This window comes from Callorhinchus milii, unplaced genomic scaffold (assembly GCF_018977255.1).
Source record: "Callorhinchus milii isolate IMCB2004 unplaced genomic scaffold, IMCB_Cmil_1.0 Scaffold15, whole genome shotgun sequence".
Taxonomy (NCBI): Eukaryota; Metazoa; Chordata; class Chondrichthyes; order Chimaeriformes; family Callorhinchidae; genus Callorhinchus; species Callorhinchus milii.
Genome location: NW_024704756.1, coordinates 229,370 through 249,513, shown reverse-complemented (window position 1 = coordinate 249,513; position 20,144 = coordinate 229,370). Strand labels below are relative to the sequence as shown.

Genomic DNA, 20,144 nt, shown 5'->3' with positions numbered 1-20,144 from the left:
AATACACACGGCACACGTGTAATAATACATACAGCACACATAATAATACACGCGGCACACGTGTAATAATACGGCACACATAATAATACACACTGCACACGTAATAATACGCACGGCACACGTGTAATAATACGGCACACATAATAATACACACTGCACACATAATAATACACACGGCACACGTGTAATAATACGGCACACATAATAATACACACTGCACACGTAATAATACGCACGGCACACGTGTAATAATACGCACGGCACACGTGTAATAATACACACGGCACACGTGTAATAATCCGCCCGCGGCACAAAGCTGCTGCTCACTAAAATAGTCCCTAAGGGGGGGGGTGGAAGGATGACCAAAAGCGCTTGTGCACTGGTCAGAAACTACTTCTAAAAAATTGCACTGCTAAGGGAGCAGTTGAAGAGACTAAATTCAGCCCATCAGTGAGTGTTAGTCAAACCACAAGGATTCTTCAGAAAGGGCTGAATCTCAGCCACTTGTTCTCGCTGGGCAGATGGGATCCGCTGCAAACATTTTCCGGATGGGATGAGCTCACAGCTGTGTTGGACGGAGATGCTGAGAGGTCCTATCTCCAAATAGGTCGAAATTGGAGCTTGAATTAGGTGCGAGAGAGACAAATGGAAATTTTCCTGCATATTTTGTAGTTTAATTTAGAGGCTGTTCAGCCTGGGGATGGGTTTCCATGTGTGTCAGACACCCGAATGAACAAACAAAATACTCTGCCATGTAAACACCATAACATCAAACTGCATCCCATTGAGGAGAACCTGATGCTTTAGGTTCCTGGTTTCTTTCTGTCCTTCAGTGTTACAGAAACAGTATCCAATTTACTCTGGTATTTTTCTCAATATGAGCCAATCGATTTCCACACTCTTCCCAAAACCTCTAATATTGCTTTTCCTTAAGAATCAACTTCTTTCCGGGATTTTCCTTTCACTACAGTGGTTAGAATTCTCTTTCTCTGCAGTATTTTATAATCTCCTATTGCATTCGTTTTGAGATTTATTGTAATGTGTCTCATCACTGACTGCCAATGTGAATAATCTATTACTTGTTATTCTTAAATGTCCTCCCTTTTAGTGTTAAATAACTTTAAATCTTTAAGTCTCTCTTCATAAGCTGTGTGTGAGAGGGGACTTGGCAAAGCTGAGGGTGTCTGGGTGTCATTTGTAACCTTTGCAACTGGTTTTGTGTGTTAATTGCAAATTTGCAAAATATAATACTTGACTCCCGGCTGAATGTGCTTCCAGTGGAACAGAATGTTGGGATGGGATGGCTGCACTGCTCACTATCCAACACTCTCCTGTGCTGCTTAGTTTACACAGTGTGATACAAAAACTATGTAGGATGACAATTTGCTGCATTATATGCACCAATGAGAAATGTGAGCCCTTAAAGCTTAAGCTTTCAGAGCAGGTACCCCTGTTGAGGCACAGAAGGTACCCTGTGATAGCTGTGAGGACCTGTGATCGCTTGTCACCTTCCTGCATTGTTCTTGTTCTTCAGGATGAACAAGGGTACCTTGGGCTTTGGCAGCAGCTCCTCCGGCCAGGCTGGTGGCTTCTCCTTCAGCAACACCCCCGCCCCGGCCCGACCCTGGCCCCAGGCACAGCCTCCACCACCGTCGGCTTCTCTCTCTCTGTCGCGCCTCCCGCACAAACAGCTGCTTCAACTGGCTTCAGTTTTTGCAACATTCCAGCCCAGACAGCAGGCGGGGGCTTTAGTCTCACTAACAGCTCCGCGGTCCAGGCTACACCGTCCACTGGGTTTGGCTTCACCGCGGTGCCGGCCGGCACAGCACAGACCACAGCAAACGCATTCAGCTTCGGAGCCAGCGGAGCAGCACCAGCAACAAGCAGCTTCAGCTGTGGAGCGTCTGTGCCAACCACAGCCACAGTAAAGCCGACTGGCACACAGCCTGCAGGTGGGTCATTGAGCTTTAATAACAATAACTCTTACAATCATTGTTGGGTGATGTCTCAAAGCGCTTCACAAGGTTCACTGCAAAACACTGGGACGGAAACTTGCAGGCGAACATGTTCCACACACAGCCATGGTGTGAGTGAGCCACCAATCATATTTGGGGGATTGTTGGACAGGACACCGGAAAGAGAGAAACTTCCTACTCTTTTCCAATAATGCTACAGAGGCTTAAATCTCCAACTGAACAGGCAGATAAGATATCCATCAGCATCTCATGTGAAGGACAGCTCCTACAACAATAGGGCTCTTCCCAGCACTGCATTCGAGTGTCAGCCTGCACTATATGGAGAGAAATGCGAGTGGGTGAGCTGTGTCAAATGCAAGGAATATTATTATTACTGTAAAGTGATCTGAATATGGGGAAGCACAGAGTTCCAGAGTGTGTGTTGGAGTAGATGCTGGAAGTTAATCTATATTTTACTCCACAGCCACTGTTTACCCAGTAGTAAGAACCCGGTTGTTAGTCGGTTACTCACTCATTTCATGACTGTTTGTGGGACGCTGCTGTGCAATTGACTGGTGTATTTTGCCCACAAAATACACACTCAAATCACTTTATATTCTGTGAAGCGTTTGAGACGTTTCACTAAAGTGATGCTGCGCCATATCAAATACAAGGATGATTATTACTGTTAAGAGGCGGCGCAGACACAATGGGCTGAATGTTTCAATGGCCTTGATGTTTATTTTGCCTCACCAGGCTTCAGTTTTGGAGCAGCGATGGCTGCACCAGCATCCACTGTGGTGACAGCTCCCACATCCCAGGGCTTGGGCTTTACCACAAAGTCACCAGGTGGGTATCCGGTGCTTCATTGTCAACAACAACTAATCACATTCACATCAGGAGGATGTCCTGGAGGAGGCGCTGACAGTCAGGGATCTGCACCTGAGATGGTGGTTAGGGACAGGAGGGGTGAGGGGCTGGGGAGCGGGTGAGGGGGGTGAGGGCCTGAGGAAGCGGGTGAGGGCTGGGGAGCGGGTGAGGAGCTGGGGAGCGGGTGGTGAAGGGCTGGGTAGCGGGTGGGAGGGGTGAGGGGCTGGGGGATTAAGAGGGTGACCGCCTCCAGCACTGTTCCGCAGTGACTTTACCCTCCATCACCCGCGCTCTAACCACTCCTCCCCCCCCCCTCACCTGAGCCCCTCCCCCAACGTGAGCCCCACTCCCTCCCCACTCCCTCCACATGCCTCTCCTCGCCCCACACACTTCGCTTCCCCTCACACGCCTCGCCTCTTTTCCCCCCTCCCCTCTCCTCCCCTACCTGTGCTCTTTTTTCTCTCTCTCCCCCGCCATGTGTATCAGGTTGACTCACTGTTGTTGTGTTTTTTGTAACCACGGGACCAGCTCCAGCTGCTGTGGCCTCAGGTCTCCCGCTCTTGGCCTCTGTGCTCCCGGCCTCGGCCACAACTGGCTTCTCACGTGAGTTCATTTAGAGACATTCAGTCTGAGCGGGTCAGCAGTGGTGACGTTGCCGTGTGCTGACTCATCTCATCACTTCATTTATTCTTCCAATGGCTTCTCGCATCATTATTATTTTTATTCTCCTTTATTACCTGCTTCCCTGCTTGGCCCTCACCTCGGTTACGCTCACACTGTACACCAGCCCTTACCTTCCTTCAGCTGAGCATCAATAAGTCGCAGGTGGTTTTCGTTATTGCTGACGCTTTTGTATCTCGGGCTCCAACTCTGTCTATAATCTTCACGATTACATTTCATATAGCGGCTTATCATGGCTCTTGAGAGCTTCACTGGAAACTACAGTAACTCATTTTATCTGGAGAATGTTTGGGCAGAACACTGGGGAAAAACTCCTTTTGAGTCTTTTGATTTTTAATGGCCACTTGAACAGGCAGACGGGACCTTGGGTTAGTGTCTCATGTGATGGACAATGAAGCGCTTCCTCAACAGTGTGGAGCGGGGAGAGAGAGACCAACTGTAGAGGGAGATGCAGGTGGTGAAGGTAGGGAGGAGCAAGACCATGGAGGGCTTTAAAGGTGAGGACAAGGATCTTGAACTGTATCCTGTGTGTGATGGGAAGCCAGTGGAACCGGGTGAGGATGGGGGGATAGGGTCACGGAGCCTGGTGCAGGAGAGGACACGGGCTGCAGAGTTCTGGGTGATCTGCAGCTTGTGGAGGGAGGTGTTGTGGAGTGTAGCGAGCAGCAAATCACTGGCAACTCACAGAGAGCATCTGTCCTGAGCTTTCCTATTTTATGAAATAAACCACTTGAATCTTTCCCTGCAGTGACGACACCTGCGGCTCCCACACTATCTGCTGGCTTTGGGTTTAAGCCGACGGCTACAGCGCTGACCGTGACCACAGCAACCAGCACAGGTACGTGCTCCGTGGGGCTGTAACTAGCCCTGAGTGTAAGTCCGGTGGTTCACCATGGGCCTGGCAGGAGCCTGGTGCATAGAGAAGTCCATCCATGTGATGATAGGAAGTACTTCTTCAGCTGGATGCTACCGGGTAAACAGGACAAAACGCTCGGCCCCAATTCATTTGCGGTCTGCAAAAACCAGCCGCGGCTGAGACCCTCAGCAGGTCAGGCAGCATCGATGGAGAGCGGACAGTGACTTCACATTTCAGATCAATGACCTTTGGCACCAGCGATATTTGGTCATTGACCTGAAATGTGACCTCACTTTCCTCTCTCCATCGATGCTGCCTGACCTGCTGAGGGTCTCAGCCGCGGCTGGTTTTATTGCAGATTTCCACCATCTGCAGGGTTTTGTTGTTTGGGTTCTCACCTGTTTTAAATTTGCCGGATCATTCAGACAGAAATCTGGTTAATCCGGGCAGAATCCCTCTGGTCATGGCTCGTGTGTCCAGCGACTCCGGGATGGAGATGAGAGGAGCCAAACCGTGATTGATTGACAGCCGGAGCCGCTTGTGATTGGCTGGAGTCCCTGCAGGCTGTCAATCACATGGGAGCCGCTGTTAATTGGTCCCCTTCCCATCCAATGTTAAGGGCAGTAGGAGGCGGAGGCACTGCCGCTGAGTGGGAAGAGGTTGTTTAACCTTGGACGCTGCCTAAGATGGACAAATTGGCCGTTCCTGAGAGTCTGGTTTGAGGGGCCTCCACTGTATTGCGTGTTGAATACGAGGTGATGTTACAGTGCTATTGTATGAAGGTATGGTATATAAAGTGCTGCCTTTGTCCTGGCTGCACAAACCCCAGTAACTGTGTGTTTACAGCTCCCACGGCAGCTGCTGCTGCCACCAGTGGCTTCTCTCTGGGTGTGAAGACACCGGCCAGCTTCTCACTAGCAGCGTCTGCTGCCCCAACTGTGACCACAAGCACCCTGACACCAGCCTCTGTGTCTACAGCCTGTGCCACCACCACAGCCACCAGCAGCAGTAGGACAGGTTGGGGGAGGGACCATTTCCTGACATTTCTTCCAAAGCCACTGTTCAGACTGTGTGCAAGTGTGTTGATGATTTTGTCAGCAATGATAACCTCAGGCGAGGGTGTGGTTCAGTTTGGGGTAAATTACAATGACAATTTGGACATTTTGATGCACTTAAAACTTCCGGAGTTTATACAACAGGATGAAATTCCTGAGCATCACCAGAAACCTGAGCTCATTGTTTTTTGCCTGACTGTGTCTGAAACACAGAAACCGGTCACCGTGATCAGCCAGGTGTCTTGATACAAACGGAAGCCCATCACCTGCTTAGGAGTATCCAAACCAAACTCAGAATTCCCTGCTTCCCACCTACACATGGAAATCCCAGAGCTAGATTGTTGGAATGGAATGCACTCTCTCCTTGGAGGGAGGATCCTGCTTACCTAATTCCTGAGATTATTAAGCTCAGGTTGGTAAGAGCCATCATCACAGACGTTGCTGGTGTTTGGCCACCTGATAGCTCTGTGGGTAAAGGAAATGTGTGTTTTATAGCTTTTCAAAAACAAACATTTTTTACGTAAGCGTCTCTGGCACTGATTGTGGTCAGGGGGACAGGGAGTTTGAAGGCAGAACAAAGTAGGGTCAAAGGAATATTTTCAGACTTCAAGACAATATAATTACAAGAATTCCCAGTGTCCTGGCCAACCATCTCCAGATAAAATCGGTCATTGACCTCATAGAATCATAGAATCGTACAGCACAAAAAGAGGCCATTCGGCCCATCGAGTTTGTGTGGCTCTTTGAAAAGAGCAATTAATGTCAATCCCACTCCCCAGCCCTCTCCCCATAACCCTGCAAACCTGTCCTCAAATACCCGTCCACCGCGTTTTTAAAAGTAGTTATCGAATCGGCCTCGACCGCCCTTTCAGGCAATGCGTTCCAGATTGAAAAAATCGTTGCGTGAAAAATTTCTTCTCACCTCTCCCCTCGGCTTCTTTTAGAGACTATTTTGAATCTGTGACCTTGAGTCACCGACACACCCACCAGTGGGAACAGTTTTTCCCTTTCTAACCTATCAAATCCCCTCATGATTTTGAAGACCTCTATTAGTCTCCTCGTAACCTTCTCTGCTCCAATGAGAATAATCCTCGCCTCCAGCCTTTCCTCATCATCACGGTCCCTCATTCCTGGTACCATCCTCGTAAATCTCCTCTGCACCCTTTCCAATGCCTTAACATCCTTCCTATAGTGTGGTGCCCAGAACTGGGCGCAGTATTCTAACTGAGGCCTAACCAGTGTTTTATAGAGGTTAATCATAACCTCCTGACTCTTGTACTCTATGCCCCTTTTATAAAGCCTAGTATCCCATTGCCCTTTTTACAGCTTATCTCCTGTCCTGCCACCTTCAAGGATTCATTTACCTGAACCCCCAGGTCTCTCTGTTCCTTCACCCCCTTAAGATTGTATTACCGCCTAAATTGCTCCCCTCATTCTTTCTACCAAAATGCATTACCTCCACATTGAAACTCCTTGCATTTTATTTAGTGTCTGATCACATCTTTGAGACGTCTCAAAGCGCTTTACAGAATATACTGTAAAGTGAATTGACTGTATATTTTGTGGGTTAAAAAGTCACCCACTTGACTGGGGGTCAAGACAGGATTTGGATTAGTTTCCAAGATTTCTTTTGGTCAGTTGGATGTCTGACATGTGCATCCTGTCAAGGGATCCAGACCAGACAGAGTCCCATATACATTGCCACGGACATTTCTCTGAATGGTTTGCTGTATCAGCACAGTGACAGGAATGGACTAAACCTGACGGAATGGATGGCAATCACTGCTTCACACTCTGACATCACTTACTCGGGCTGCTGCCTCTTGTCCCAGATGTCATCAAACTCTGCTCCCTCCAGCACTTCCTCCTCTGCCCAGATATCCTTGTTGGTAGGTTTTCTATCGGCAGGTTCTGTTTAAAGAGAAATCAGTACATGCCGATGCTCTAATCTAGACCAGTAGTGTGGTCGGCACTGCTCTACACATCATCCCTGCAGTAAAGTGATAGAAATAACTTGATTTATTTTCTCGTCCACTACTCCATTTCCCTTGTTCTTCTGAACGGGGAGAATACGAGCAATTGTTTATGCAGAGAGTTGTTAGGCTGTGCAATGCCTTGCCAGTCCCAAGGGTCAAGGCAGGATCTATATCAGCTTCCAAGATTAATTTTGGTCAGTTGGATGTCTGATATGTGCATCTCATCAGCAGACTAAGAGAATCCAAGCCAGTCAGAGTTCTACATATGTTGCCAAAGACACATCGACATTTGCCTGGGCCTGGGATGGAATGTGCACTCTTCTCCTGGAGGGAAGCATTCTGCTTACCGAACCACGGAGAGTATTGGCAAGGAGCTAGACAGATATCTAAAGAGGAGTAATGTGCAGGGCTAGGGGCAAAGACAAGACAACGGGTCTGAATGGTTTGCTCTATCAAAGAACAACACAGAAACAATGAGCCGAACAGCCTTCTTACATTTGTAAAGCTCCTTTCACGTCGGGAGGATGTCCCAAAGTGCTGGACAGTCAAAGATTTGCACCCGAGTTAGTGGTTTGGATCAGGAGAGGTGAAGGGCAAGGACGGACAGGGTAGGAGGGTGTCCGAAGGCGTGGTCGAAAAGGAGTGTCTCAAGATGGGCCTTGAAGAAGGCAAGGGAGTTCTAAAGGGTGGGGGCAGAGGAGATGAAGGTCCAAGAAGGTCCAAGAAAGTCCGCCAAGGTAAAGGAGACTGGCTGCTCCTGTCATTTTGAGGTCCATTTTTAGAGCCTTTTTAATTACTTCAAAGTATTTTATGTTGTACAGAGAGAATCTTTACAGGAAAATACACACGGCACACGTGTAATAATACGGCACACATAATAATACACACTGCACACGTAATAATACGCACGGCACACGTGTAATAATACGCACGGCACACGTGTAATAATACACACGGCACACGTGTAATAATCCGCCCGCGGCACAAAGCTGCTGCTCACTAAAATAGTCCCTAAGGGGGGGGGTGGAAGGATGACCAAAAGCGCTTGTGCACTGGTCAGAAACTACTTCTAAAAAATTGCACTGCTAAGGGAGCAGTTGAAGAGACTAAATTCAGCCCATCAGTGAGTGTTAGTCAAACCACAAGGATTCTTCAGAAAGGGCTGAATCTCAGCCACTTGTTCTCGCTGGGCAGATGGGATCCGCTGCAAACATTTTCCGGATGGGATGAGCTCACAGCTGTGTTGGACGGAGATGCTGAGAGGTCCTATCTCCAAATAGGTCGAAATTGGAGCTTGAATTAGGTGCGAGAGAGACAAATGGAAATTTTCCTGCATATTTTGTAGTTTAATTTAGAGGCTGTTCAGCCTGGGGATGGGTTTCCATGTGTGTCAGACACCCGAATGAACAAACAAAATACTCTGCCATGTAAACACCATAACATCAAACTGCATCCCATTGAGGAGAACCTGATGCTTTAGGTTCCTGGTTTCTTTCTGTCCTTCAGTGTTACAGAAACAGTATCCAATTTACTCTGGTATTTTTCTCAATATGAGCCAATCGATTTCCACACTCTTCCCAAAACCTCTAATATTGCTTTTCCTTAAGAATCAACTTCTTTCCGGGATTTTCCTTTCACTACAGTGGTTAGAATTCTCTTTCTCTGCAGTATTTTATAATCTCCTATTGCATTCGTTTTGAGATTTATTGTAATGTGTCTCATCACTGACTGCCAATGTGAATAATCTATTACTTGTTATTCTTAAATGTCCTCCCTTTTAGTGTTAAATAACTTTAAATCTTTAAGTCTCTCTTCATAAGCTGTGTGTGAGAGGGGACTTGGCAAAGCTGAGGGTGTCTGGGTGTCATTTGTAACCTTTGCAACTGGTTTTGTGTGTTAATTGCAAATTTGCAAAATATAATACTTGACTCCCGGCTGAATGTGCTTCCAGTGGAACAGAATGTTGGGATGGGATGGCTGCACTGCTCACTATCCAACACTCTCCTGTGCTGCTTAGTTTACACAGTGTGATACAAAAACTATGTAGGATGACAATTTGCTGCATTATATGCACCAATGAGAAATGTGAGCCCTTAAAGCTTAAGCTTTCAGAGCAGGTACCCCTGTTGAGGCACAGAAGGTACCCTGTGATAGCTGTGAGGACCTGTGATCGCTTGTCACCTTCCTGCATTGTTCTTGTTCTTCAGGATGAACAAGGGTACCTTGGGCTTTGGCAGCAGCTCCTCCGGCCAGGCTGGTGGCTTCTCCTTCAGCAACACCCCCGCCCCGGCCCCGACCCTGGCCCCAGGCACAGCCTCCACCACCGTCGGCTTCTCTCTCTCTGTCGCGCCTCCCGCACAAACAGCTGCTTCAACTGGCTTCAGTTTTTGCAACATTCCAGCCCAGACAGCAGGCGGGGGCTTTAGTCTCACTAACAGCTCCGCGGTCCAGGCTACACCGTCCACTGGGTTTGGCTTCACCGCGGTGCCGGCCGGCACAGCACAGACCACAGCAAACGCATTCAGCTTCGGAGCCAGCGGAGCAGCACCAGCAACAAGCAGCTTCAGCTGTGGAGCGTCTGTGCCAACCACAGCCACAGTAAAGCCGACTGGCACACAGCCTGCAGGTGGGTCATTGAGCTTTAATAACAATAACTCTTACAATCATTGTTGGGTGATGTCTCAAAGCGCTTCACAAGGTTCACTGCAAAACACTGGGACGGAAACTTGCAGGCGAACATGTTCCACACACAGCCATGGTGTGAGTGAGCCACCAATCATATTTGGGGGATTGTTGGACAGGACACCGGGAAAGAGAGAAACTTCCTACTCTTTTCCAATAATGCTACAGAGGCTTAAATCTCCAACTGAACAGGCAGATAAGATATCCATCAGCATCTCATGTGAAGGACAGCTCCTACAACAATAGGGCTCTTCCCAGCACTGCATTCGAGTGTCAGCCTGCACTATATGGAGAGAAATGCGAGTGGGTGAGCTGTGTCAAATGCAAGGAATATTATTATTACTGTAAAGTGATCTGAATATGGGGAAGCACAGAGTTCCAGAGTGTGTGTTGGAGTAGATGCTGGAAGTTAATCTATATTTTACTCCACAGCCACTGTTTACCCAGTAGTAAGAACCCGGTTGTTAGTCGGTTACTCACTCATTTCATGACTGTTTGTGGGACGCTGCTGTGCAATTGACTGGTGTATTTTGCCCACAAAATACACACTCAAATCACTTTATATTCTGTGAAGCGTTTGAGACGTTTCACTAAAGTGATGCTGCGCCATATCAAATACAAGGATGATTATTACTGTTAAGAGGCGGCGCAGACACAATGGGCTGAATGTTTCAATGGCCTTGATGTTTATTTTGCCTCACCAGGCTTCAGTTTTGGAGCAGCGATGGCTGCACCAGCATCCACTGTGGTGACAGCTCCCACATCCCAGGGCTTGGGCTTTACCACAAAGTCACCAGGTGGGTATCCGGTGCTTCATTGTCAACAACAACTAATCACATTCACATCAGGAGGATGTCCTGGAGGAGGCGCTGACAGTCAGGGATCTGCACCTGAGATGGTGGTTAGGGACAGGAGGGGTGAGGGGCTGGGGAGCGGGTGAGGGGGGGGTGAGGGCCTGAGGAAGCGGGTGAGGGGCTGGGGAGCGGGTGAGGAGCTGGGGAGCGGGTGGTGAAGGGCTGGGTAGCGGGTGGGAGGGGTGAGGGGCTGGGGGATTAAGAGGGTGACCGCCTCCAGCACTGTTCCGCAGTGACTTTACCCTCCATCACCCGCGCTCTAACCACTCCTCCCCCCCCCCTCACCTGAGCCCCTCCCCCAACGTGAGCCCCACTCCCTCCCCACTCCCTCCACATGCCTCTCCTCGCCCCACACACTTCGCTTCCCCTCACACGCCTCGCCTCTTTTCCCCCCTCCCCTCTCCTCCCCTACCTGTGCTCTTTTTTCTCTCTCTCCCCCGCCATGTGTATCAGGTTGACTCACTGTTGTTGTGTTTTTTGTAACCACGGGACCAGCTCCAGCTGCTGTGGCCTCAGGTCTCCCGCTCTTGGCCTCTGTGCTCCCGGCCTCGGCCACAACTGGCTTCTCACGTGAGTTCATTTAGAGACATTCAGTCTGAGCGGGTCAGCAGTGGTGACGTTGCCGTGTGCTGACTCATCTCATCACTTCATTTATTCTTCCAATGGCTTCTCGCATCATTATTATTTTTATTCTCCTTTATTACCTGCTTCCCTGCTTGGCCCTCACCTCGGTTACGCTCACACTGTACACCAGCCCTTACCTTCCTTCAGCTGAGCATCAATAAGTCGCAGGTGGTTTTCGTTATTGCTGACGCTTTTGTATCTCGGGCTCCAACTCTGTCTATAATCTTCACGATTACATTTCATATAGCGGCTTATCATGGCTCTTGAGAGCTTCACTGGAAACTACAGTAACTCATTTTATCTGGAGAATGTTTGGGCAGAACACTGGGGAAAAACTCCTTTTGAGTCTTTTGATTTTTAATGGCCACTTGAACAGGCAGACGGGACCTTGGGTTAGTGTCTCATGTGATGGACAATGAAGCGCTTCCTCAACAGTGTGGAGCGGGGAGAGAGAGACCAACTGTAGAGGGAGATGCAGGTGGTGAAGGTAGGGAGGAGCAAGACCATGGAGGGCTTTAAAGGTGAGGACAAGGATCTTGAACTGTATCCTGTGTGTGATGGGAAGCCAGTGGAACCGGGTGAGGATGGGGGGATAGGGTCACGGAGCCTGGTGCAGGAGAGGACACGGGCTGCAGAGTTCTGGGTGATCTGCAGCTTGTGGAGGGAGGTGTTGTGGAGTGTAGCGAGCAGCAAATCACTGGCAACTCACAGAGAGCATCTGTCCTGAGCTTTCCTATTTTATGAAATAAACCACTTGAATCTTTCCCTGCAGTGACGACACCTGCGGCTCCCACACTATCTGCTGGCTTTGGGTTTAAGCCGACGGCTACAGCGCTGACCGTGACCACAGCAACCAGCACAGGTACGTGCTCCGTGGGGCTGTAACTAGCCCTGAGTGTAAGTCCGGTGGTTCACCATGGGCCTGGCAGGAGCCTGGTGCATAGAGAAGTCCATCCATGTGATGATAGGAAGTACTTCTTCAGCTGGATGCTACCGGGTAAACAGGACAAAACGCTCGGCCCCAATTCATTTGCGGTCTGCAAAAACCAGCCGCGGCTGAGACCCTCAGCAGGTCAGGCAGCATCGATGGAGAGCGGACAGTGACTTCACATTTCAGATCAATGACCTTTGGCACCAGCGATATTTGGTCATTGACCTGAAATGTGACCTCACTTTCCTCTCTCCATCGATGCTGCCTGACCTGCTGAGGGTCTCAGCCGCGGCTGGTTTTATTGCAGATTTCCACCATCTGCAGGGTTTTGTTGTTTGGGTTCTCACCTGTTTTAAATTTGCCGGATCATTCAGACAGAAATCTGGTTAATCCGGGCAGAATCCCTCTGGTCATGGCTCGTGTGTCCAGCGACTCCGGGATGGAGATGAGAGGAGCCAAACCGTGATTGATTGACAGCCGGAGCCGCTTGTGATTGGCTGGAGTCCCTGCAGGCTGTCAATCACATGGGAGCCGCTGTTAATTGGTCCCCTTCCCATCCAATGTTAAGGGCAGTAGGAGGCGGAGGCACTGCCGCTGAGTGGGAAGAGGTTGTTTAACCTTGGACGCTGCCTAAGATGGACAAATTGGCCGTTCCTGAGAGTCTGGTTTGAGGGGCCTCCACTGTATTGCGTGTTGAATACGAGGTGATGTTACAGTGCTATTGTATGAAGGTATGGTATATAAAGTGCTGCCTTTGTCCTGGCTGCACAAACCCCAGTAACTGTGTGTTTACAGCTCCCACGGCAGCTGCTGCTGCCACCAGTGGCTTCTCTCTGGGTGTGAAGACACCGGCCAGCTTCTCACTAGCAGCGTCTGCTGCCCCAACTGTGACCACAAGCACCCTGACACCAGCCTCTGTGTCTACAGCCTGTGCCACCACCACAGCCACCAGCAGCAGGTAGGACAGGTTGGGGGAGGGACCATTTCCTGACATTTCTTCCAAAGCCACTGTTCAGACTGTGTGCAAGTGTGTTGATGATTTTGTCAGCAATGATAACCTCAGGCGAGGGTGTGGTTCAGTTTGGGGTAAATTACAATGACAATTTGGACATTTTGATGCACTTAAAACTTCCGGAGTTTATACAACAGGATGAAATTCCTGAGCATCACCAGAAACCTGAGCTCATTGTTTTTTGCCTGACTGTGTCTGAAACACAGAAACCGGTCACCGTGATCAGCCAGGTGTCTTGATACAAACGGAAGCCCATCACCTGCTTAGGAGTATCCAAACCAAACTCAGAATTCCCTGCTTCCCACCTACACATGGAAATCCCAGAGCTAGATTGTTGGAATGGAATGCACTCTCTCCTTGGAGGGAGGATCCTGCTTACCTAATTCCTGAGATTATTAAGCTCAGGTTGGTAAGAGCCATCATCACAGACGTTGCTGGTGTTTGGCCACCTGATAGCTCTGTGGGTAAAGGAAATGTGTGTTTTATAGCTTTTCAAAAACAAACATTTTTTACGTAAGCGTCTCTGGCACTGATTGTGGTCAGGGGGACAGGGAGTTTGAAGGCAGAACAAAGTAGGGTCAAAGGAATATTTTCAGACTTCAAGACAATATAATTACAAGAATTCCCAGTGTCCTGGCCAACCATCTCCAGATAAAATCGGTCATTGACCTCATAGAATCATAGAATCGTACAGCACAAAAAGAGGCCATTCGGCCCATCGAGTTTGTGTGGCTCTTTGAAAAGAGCAATTAATGTCAATCCCACTCCCCAGCCCTCTCCCCATAACCCTGCAAACCTGTCCTCAAATACCCGTCCACCGCGTTTTTAAAAGTAGTTATCGAATCGGCCTCGACCGCCCTTTCAGGCAATGCGTTCCAGGTTCGAACAACTCGCTGCGTGAAAACATTTCTTCTCACCTCTCCCCTCGGCTTCTTTTAGAGACTATTTTGAATCTGTGACCTTGAGTCACCGACACACCCACCAGTGGGAACAGTTTTTCCCTTTCTAACCTATCAAATCCCCTCATGATTTTGAAGACCTCTATTAGATCTCCTCGTAACCTTCTCTGCTCCAATGAGAATAATCCTCGCCTCCCCAGCCTTTCCTCATCATCACGGTCCCTCATTCCTGGTACCATCCTCGTAAATCTCCTCTGCACCCTTTCCAATGCCTTAACATCCTTCCTATAGTGTGGTGCCCAGAACTGGGCGCAGTATTCTAACTGAGGCCTAACCAGTGTTTTATAGAGGTTAATCATAACCTCCTGACTCTTGTACTCTATGCCCCTATTTATAAAGCCTAGTATCCCATTTGCCCTTTTTACAGCTGTATCTCCCTGTCCTGCCACCTTCAAGGATTCATTTACCTGAACCCCCAGGTCTCTCTGTTCCTTCACCCCCTTAAGATTGTATTACCGCCTAAATTGCTCCCCTCATTCTTTCTACCAAAATGCATTACCTCCACATTGAAACTCATCTGCCATGTGTCGCCCATTTTACCATTCTGTCTCTGTCTTCCTGCAGTTGGCTCCTGTCCTTCTCACTGTTTACCCCCTCCCTAACTTTGTGTCATCCGCAAACTTGGAAATGGTACTTGCTATACCCAAGTCCAGATCATTTATGTATATTAAGAAGAGCAGTGGTCCTAATACCAATCCCTGGGGGACACCACTGTACACTTCCCTCCAGTCAGAAAAGCAGCCGTTCACCACAACTCTCTGCTTTCTGTCTCCCAGTGAGTTCTGGATCCGCTGCCACTGTCCCTTTTATACCATGGGCTTCTATCTTTCTTACAAGTCTTTCATATGGCACTTTGTCAAATGCCTTTTGAAAGTCCATATAAACGACATCAACTGCACTACCTGTATCCACCCTCTCCATTACCTCATCAAAAAATTCTATTAGATTTGTTAGACAAGATTTATCTTTAACAAATCCATGTTGGCTGTCCCTATTAACCCATATTCTTCTAAGTGAAGATTTATTCTGTCCCGGATTATAGTCTCCAGGAGTTTCCCCACTACTGATGTTAGGCTGACTGGCCTGGAGTTCCCAGCTTTGTTCTTCTGTCCCTTTTTGTACAGTGGAGTCACATAACTGTTTGTGGGGTGCTGCTGTGTGCAAGTTATTATGTAAATGTTATTAATTTGATGGGACATTTGATACAGCGTCTTTTAGTTCCGTAGATCATCTCAAAGCGCTGCATGAGAATAATTGTTGACCACAGAAGTGCAGTGAATGCGGCAGCCAAATTGCACCAGGAACATCCCACAAAGAGCCATGAATTCAATGACCAAAAATAAGATACACAAGTATTTCTGGGACAGACTAGACAGGGTGGTGGGGCCTGGGATTCTCTAACGTAAACCAATGTTTCCTCCTCCTGGGTGGGGGCTGACATGGTTGGCAACAGAATATTAGCACAAGTGTTGTGGACTCCAGCCCAGTTCCTGAGCTACATGATTGTGAGGTACCTGCTGACACACTAGCCCAGGGCCTGGACATGAGAGGGGCCCCGATTACCTCCCTCCTTCCCTCTCCCACTGGTGGCCTGTATTCCTCTTGTCCGAGCTGCCTCTCCCCTCAGGCTGCCGAGACCCTCAGCCACTCATACAGCACACCCAGGCTCGACTCCTCTAACTCCAGGCTCCTTGACCCCATCAACACCACCTTGCCCGGCTCCACTGGCTCCCCGTCCCCAGAGGATACAGTTCAAAACCATCGTCCTCGCCTTTCAAAGCCTGTCACAGTCTTGCTCCTTCCTACCTCTGTGACCTGCTGACCCCATATAGACCTGTCCACTCCCTCCGCTCAGCGGCCTCCGGTCTGCTCCATGTCCTCTGCATTCCCCGCCCCACCATCGGCTGTTGGGCCTTCAGCCTCTCTGTCTCCAACCTTTGGAACTCAATCCCACAGTCCCTTAGTTTCGCCACTCCCTTGCCTCCTTCATGGCACGTCTCAAGACCCTCTTCAACTGTGTCTTCGGTCACCCACCTATCCCCTTCCTCGCTGCCCTCCAACCCTCCTGTCCAGTGCTTTGGGACGTCCTCCCAACGTGAAAGGTGCTGTACAAATGTAATTGTTGCTGGGCAAATAGCAGGAAGCTTGTCAGACAAGGCTCTCAATGCAAAGCTGTGCGTTTTAGCTGGTTGAACTCCAGCATTTACCCCAACGCACATTCTAGGATTGCTAAGACTCATTCTTGTCAACCTGTACCTAATACTGTGAGGGATTAAGTAAGCCGGGTGCTTCTCTCTGGGGAGAGTGTTTGCAAAGCGCTATATCATATGCAAGGGTTATTATTCCATTCTAATACACGGGAATGACTGTGGGGTGGGGTGCTTCATGTCATTCAAAACTGTCTTTTTCCTCTCTCTCCTCTCGCTCTTTCTCTCTCTCTCCCCTCTCGCTCTCTCGGCAGCTCACCGCCGGTGATGTCCTACACCCAGCTGGAGAGTCTGATCAACAAATGGAGTGTGGAGCTGGAGGATCAGGAGAAGCACTTCCTGCAGCAGGCCACACAGGTCAATGCCTGGGATCGCATGCTGATCGAGAACGGGGAGAAGGTCAGTCCATGAGTCACGTTACCCTGACAACCTGCCTGACCTGGGGGGGCTCTCTGGTGCTGGGTGTTTGCCATGGGGCCATGTGGTCACTGCAATCCATGACTGTTAGTGGGGACACTACTGTGTGAAATTGGCTGCTGTGTTCCACTCTCAAAATATGGTCATTGGCTTTACAGTGTATCCTGTGAAGAGTTTTCTGACGTCTCGATGGCGTGATTGGGCGCTGTATCAAATGCCAGGATTAGTATTGTAATTAAGGTACATCTCGCAACAGACCCCGAGCCTGGCTCAGTGAGCGACTTGGAGGGGCAGCCAGTCAGGTGGGAGGCTCCTGGTAATCCTGGCCAGACAAGCAGTGGGAAGCTGGCCAGACAGCGCTCACAATGGTGAACTAAATGGTTTTAGCTGGTTGGACTCCAGCGGTTAACCCAACACACACTCCCATCTTGTGCTGCCTCCTGATGCACTGACATGAACTGAAGCTGATGTTTCAGTGTATTGGCTGTTTTTACTGGTTTGCAAATACACTTGTCTGAAACATGGCCATCGCCTCCCTCCCTCCCTCCCATGCAGTGAACCTCCCAATGTCCCTGACTTGCTCATTGCTCCTTGTTTACAGATCACAGCCTTGCACCGGCAAGTGGAGAAAGTCAAACTGGATCAGAAGAGGTGAGTCTGCGATCTGGGGCTGCTCCTACACTGACAGTGATGGGAGGGGTGGGTGGGGGGTGCTGTATGTATGCATAGGGTGGGAGTGGGTGCTGTGTGGGTGGGGGAGTGGGTGCTGTATGTGTGGCGGGGGGGGTAATAGGTGCTTTGTGTGTGTGTGTGGGAATGGATGCTGTGTGTGTGGGGGGAAATGGGTGCTGTGTGTGGGGTGGGGAGTGGGTGCTGTGTGGGGTGGGGAGTGGGTGCTGTGTGGGGTGGGGAGTGGGTGCTGTGTGGGGTGGGGAGTGGGTGTTGTGTGAGTGGGGATTGGGTTATCACCCGCTCTCGCTCAGCACCCTGCTCACGCGCAGCACCCGCGCAGCACCCCGCTCACGCACAGCACCCGCTCACACACACAGCATCCGCTCACACAGCAGTCGCCGTGCGGGCCCACCCACCCGCTCACGCGCACACGAAGTACAGGATTGTGCTCTCGCTATCATACTGTGCTGATGGCCTGGCCTGGTCTCGGTGCTGGCTCAGGACTAACTCAGGACCCTGTGCCCCAGGCTGGACCAGGAGCTGGATTTCATTCTGTCGCAGCAGAAGGAGCTGGAGGACCTGTTGGTGCCGCTGGAGGAATCGGTCAAGGACCAGAACGGCACCATCTACCTGCAGCACGCCGACGAGGAGCGAGAGCGCACGTACGTGATAGGCACAGGTCACCCCTTGCCCACCCACTGCATCCCCCTCCACCCACTGCACCTCTCCACCCACTGCACCTCTCCACCCACTGCACCTCCCCTCCATCCACTACACCCCCCTCCCCCCACTACAACCACCAACCAATAACAGCTCCCACCCACTACACACCCTCCACCCCCCTCCACCCACTACATCCCCCCACTCACAATACACCCCCCCCCCCACCTTGTTGCTGTAACAGGAGCTGTTGTGTGTCTCACTGACTAGGTATAAACTGGCAGAGAATATTGACGCTCAACTGAAGAGAATGGCTCAGGACCTGAAGGAGATTATCCAGCACCTGAACACCTCCAGCGGCTGCTCTGAGATCAGTGATCCTGTGAGTGTTACTGTGGGGGGGGGGAAGGTTAGGGTGTGTTGTGTGGGTGGTGGGGGACAGGAATGGGGATGATGTGTGCATGGGGGGGGAGGGCAGGGAGGGTGTATGTGTGGGAGGGTGTTGTGTGTTTGTGGGGGCGGGTGAGGAAGATGGGAAGGGTGTGATGTAAGTGGGGGTGGGGGGAGCCGGGTGGGCGGCTGTTGTGTGGGTGGGTGCGGGGGGAGACGGGTGGGGGCTGTTGTGTGGGTGGGTGGGTGGGGGGGGAGACGGGTGGGGGGCTGTTGTGTGTGTGGGGGGGGCAGGGGGGGGGTGAAGGTGTGATGTGTCAAGTTCGGGAACTTTTGTCACTTTCTTCTTCTTTCAGCTGCAACAAATCTGCAAAATCCTGAATGCGCACATGGACTCCTTACACTGGATTGACCAGAACTCGGGTATGTGGGTGTGTGTGGGTGGGTGAGTGTGTGTGTGGGGGGGGGGGTGGTGTATGGGTGTGGGGGGGTGGTGTGTGTGTGGGTGAGTGTGTGTGTGTGGGGGGGGTGTATGTGTGTGTGTGTGGGGGGTGTATGTATGTGGGTGAGTGTGTGTGTGGGGGGGGAGGGGTGTATGTGTGTGGGGCGGGTGGTGTATGTGTGTGGGTGAGTGTGAGTGTGGGGGGGGTGGTGTGTGTGTGTGGGGGGGTGTATGTGTATGGGGGGGTGTGTGTGGGCAGTGGGGTACACGGCTGTAGTTTGCTGCGTGTGGAGCTCTTTAACTCTCCTCCTCTGACAGTTCTGCTCCAGAAGAAAGTCGAGGACGTCTCAAAGCAGTGTGACGGGCGCCGCAAGGAGCAGGAGAGGAACTTCACCATCTCCTTTGACTGATCACCTCTCAACCTGCGAACGGCTTTTTATATTCAATAAAAACTCTCACATTTACCACAGGCTGTGAGTGTGTGTGTGTGTGTCTATGTGAGTAAGTGTGTGAGTGAGAGGCACTCACTTCCTCCATAATCATCTTTGGATTTGTCCATGTCCCTCACAGACACTGTTGCTTGAGTTCTGAGTCTGTGTCTCAGTCTCTGCTGGACTATAAAAAAGACCATGATCCATCTAGCTCACCTTCCTGGCGGTCGCATGTACATATGTCCCAAGCTACCTATGTGCTAAATCCCACAATGTTATTTCCTAAAAGAAAACTATCTAATCTGTGTTCGAAAGAATCAACACTTCCTGCTTCAACCGTCACCCTCGGGAGGTTATTCCACAGGTTCACTATTCGTTCACTGAAATTGTGGTTGCGCATGCGTAGATTTGTTCCGAGTTTCTCCACCTTCAATTGGAAGCCATGTCCTCTGGTTTTACTATTCTGGACA

General features: G+C 50.1%; 1 protein-coding gene across 1 annotated transcript; it reads left to right on the top strand.

Moving 5' to 3' along the window:
- The first annotated feature begins 1,375 nt into the window (after positions 1 to 1,375).
- Positions 1,376 to 19,712, top strand: nup62l (nucleoporin 62 like). The gene is made up of 17 exons (XM_042340798.1): positions 1,376 to 1,952; positions 2,712 to 2,804; positions 3,354 to 3,428; positions 4,255 to 4,344; positions 5,209 to 5,379; positions 8,900 to 8,912; positions 9,601 to 10,019; positions 10,780 to 10,872; positions 11,425 to 11,499; positions 12,326 to 12,415; positions 13,280 to 13,442; positions 16,917 to 17,061; positions 17,681 to 17,730; positions 18,279 to 18,413; positions 18,682 to 18,793; positions 19,158 to 19,224; positions 19,562 to 19,712. Exons 1-17 carry the CDS (start codon positions 1,376 to 1,378, stop codon positions 19,651 to 19,653), a joined length of 2,460 nt encoding a protein of 819 aa, XP_042196732.1. The 3' UTR covers positions 19,654 to 19,712.
- Positions 19,713 to 20,144: the final 432 nt, after the last annotated feature.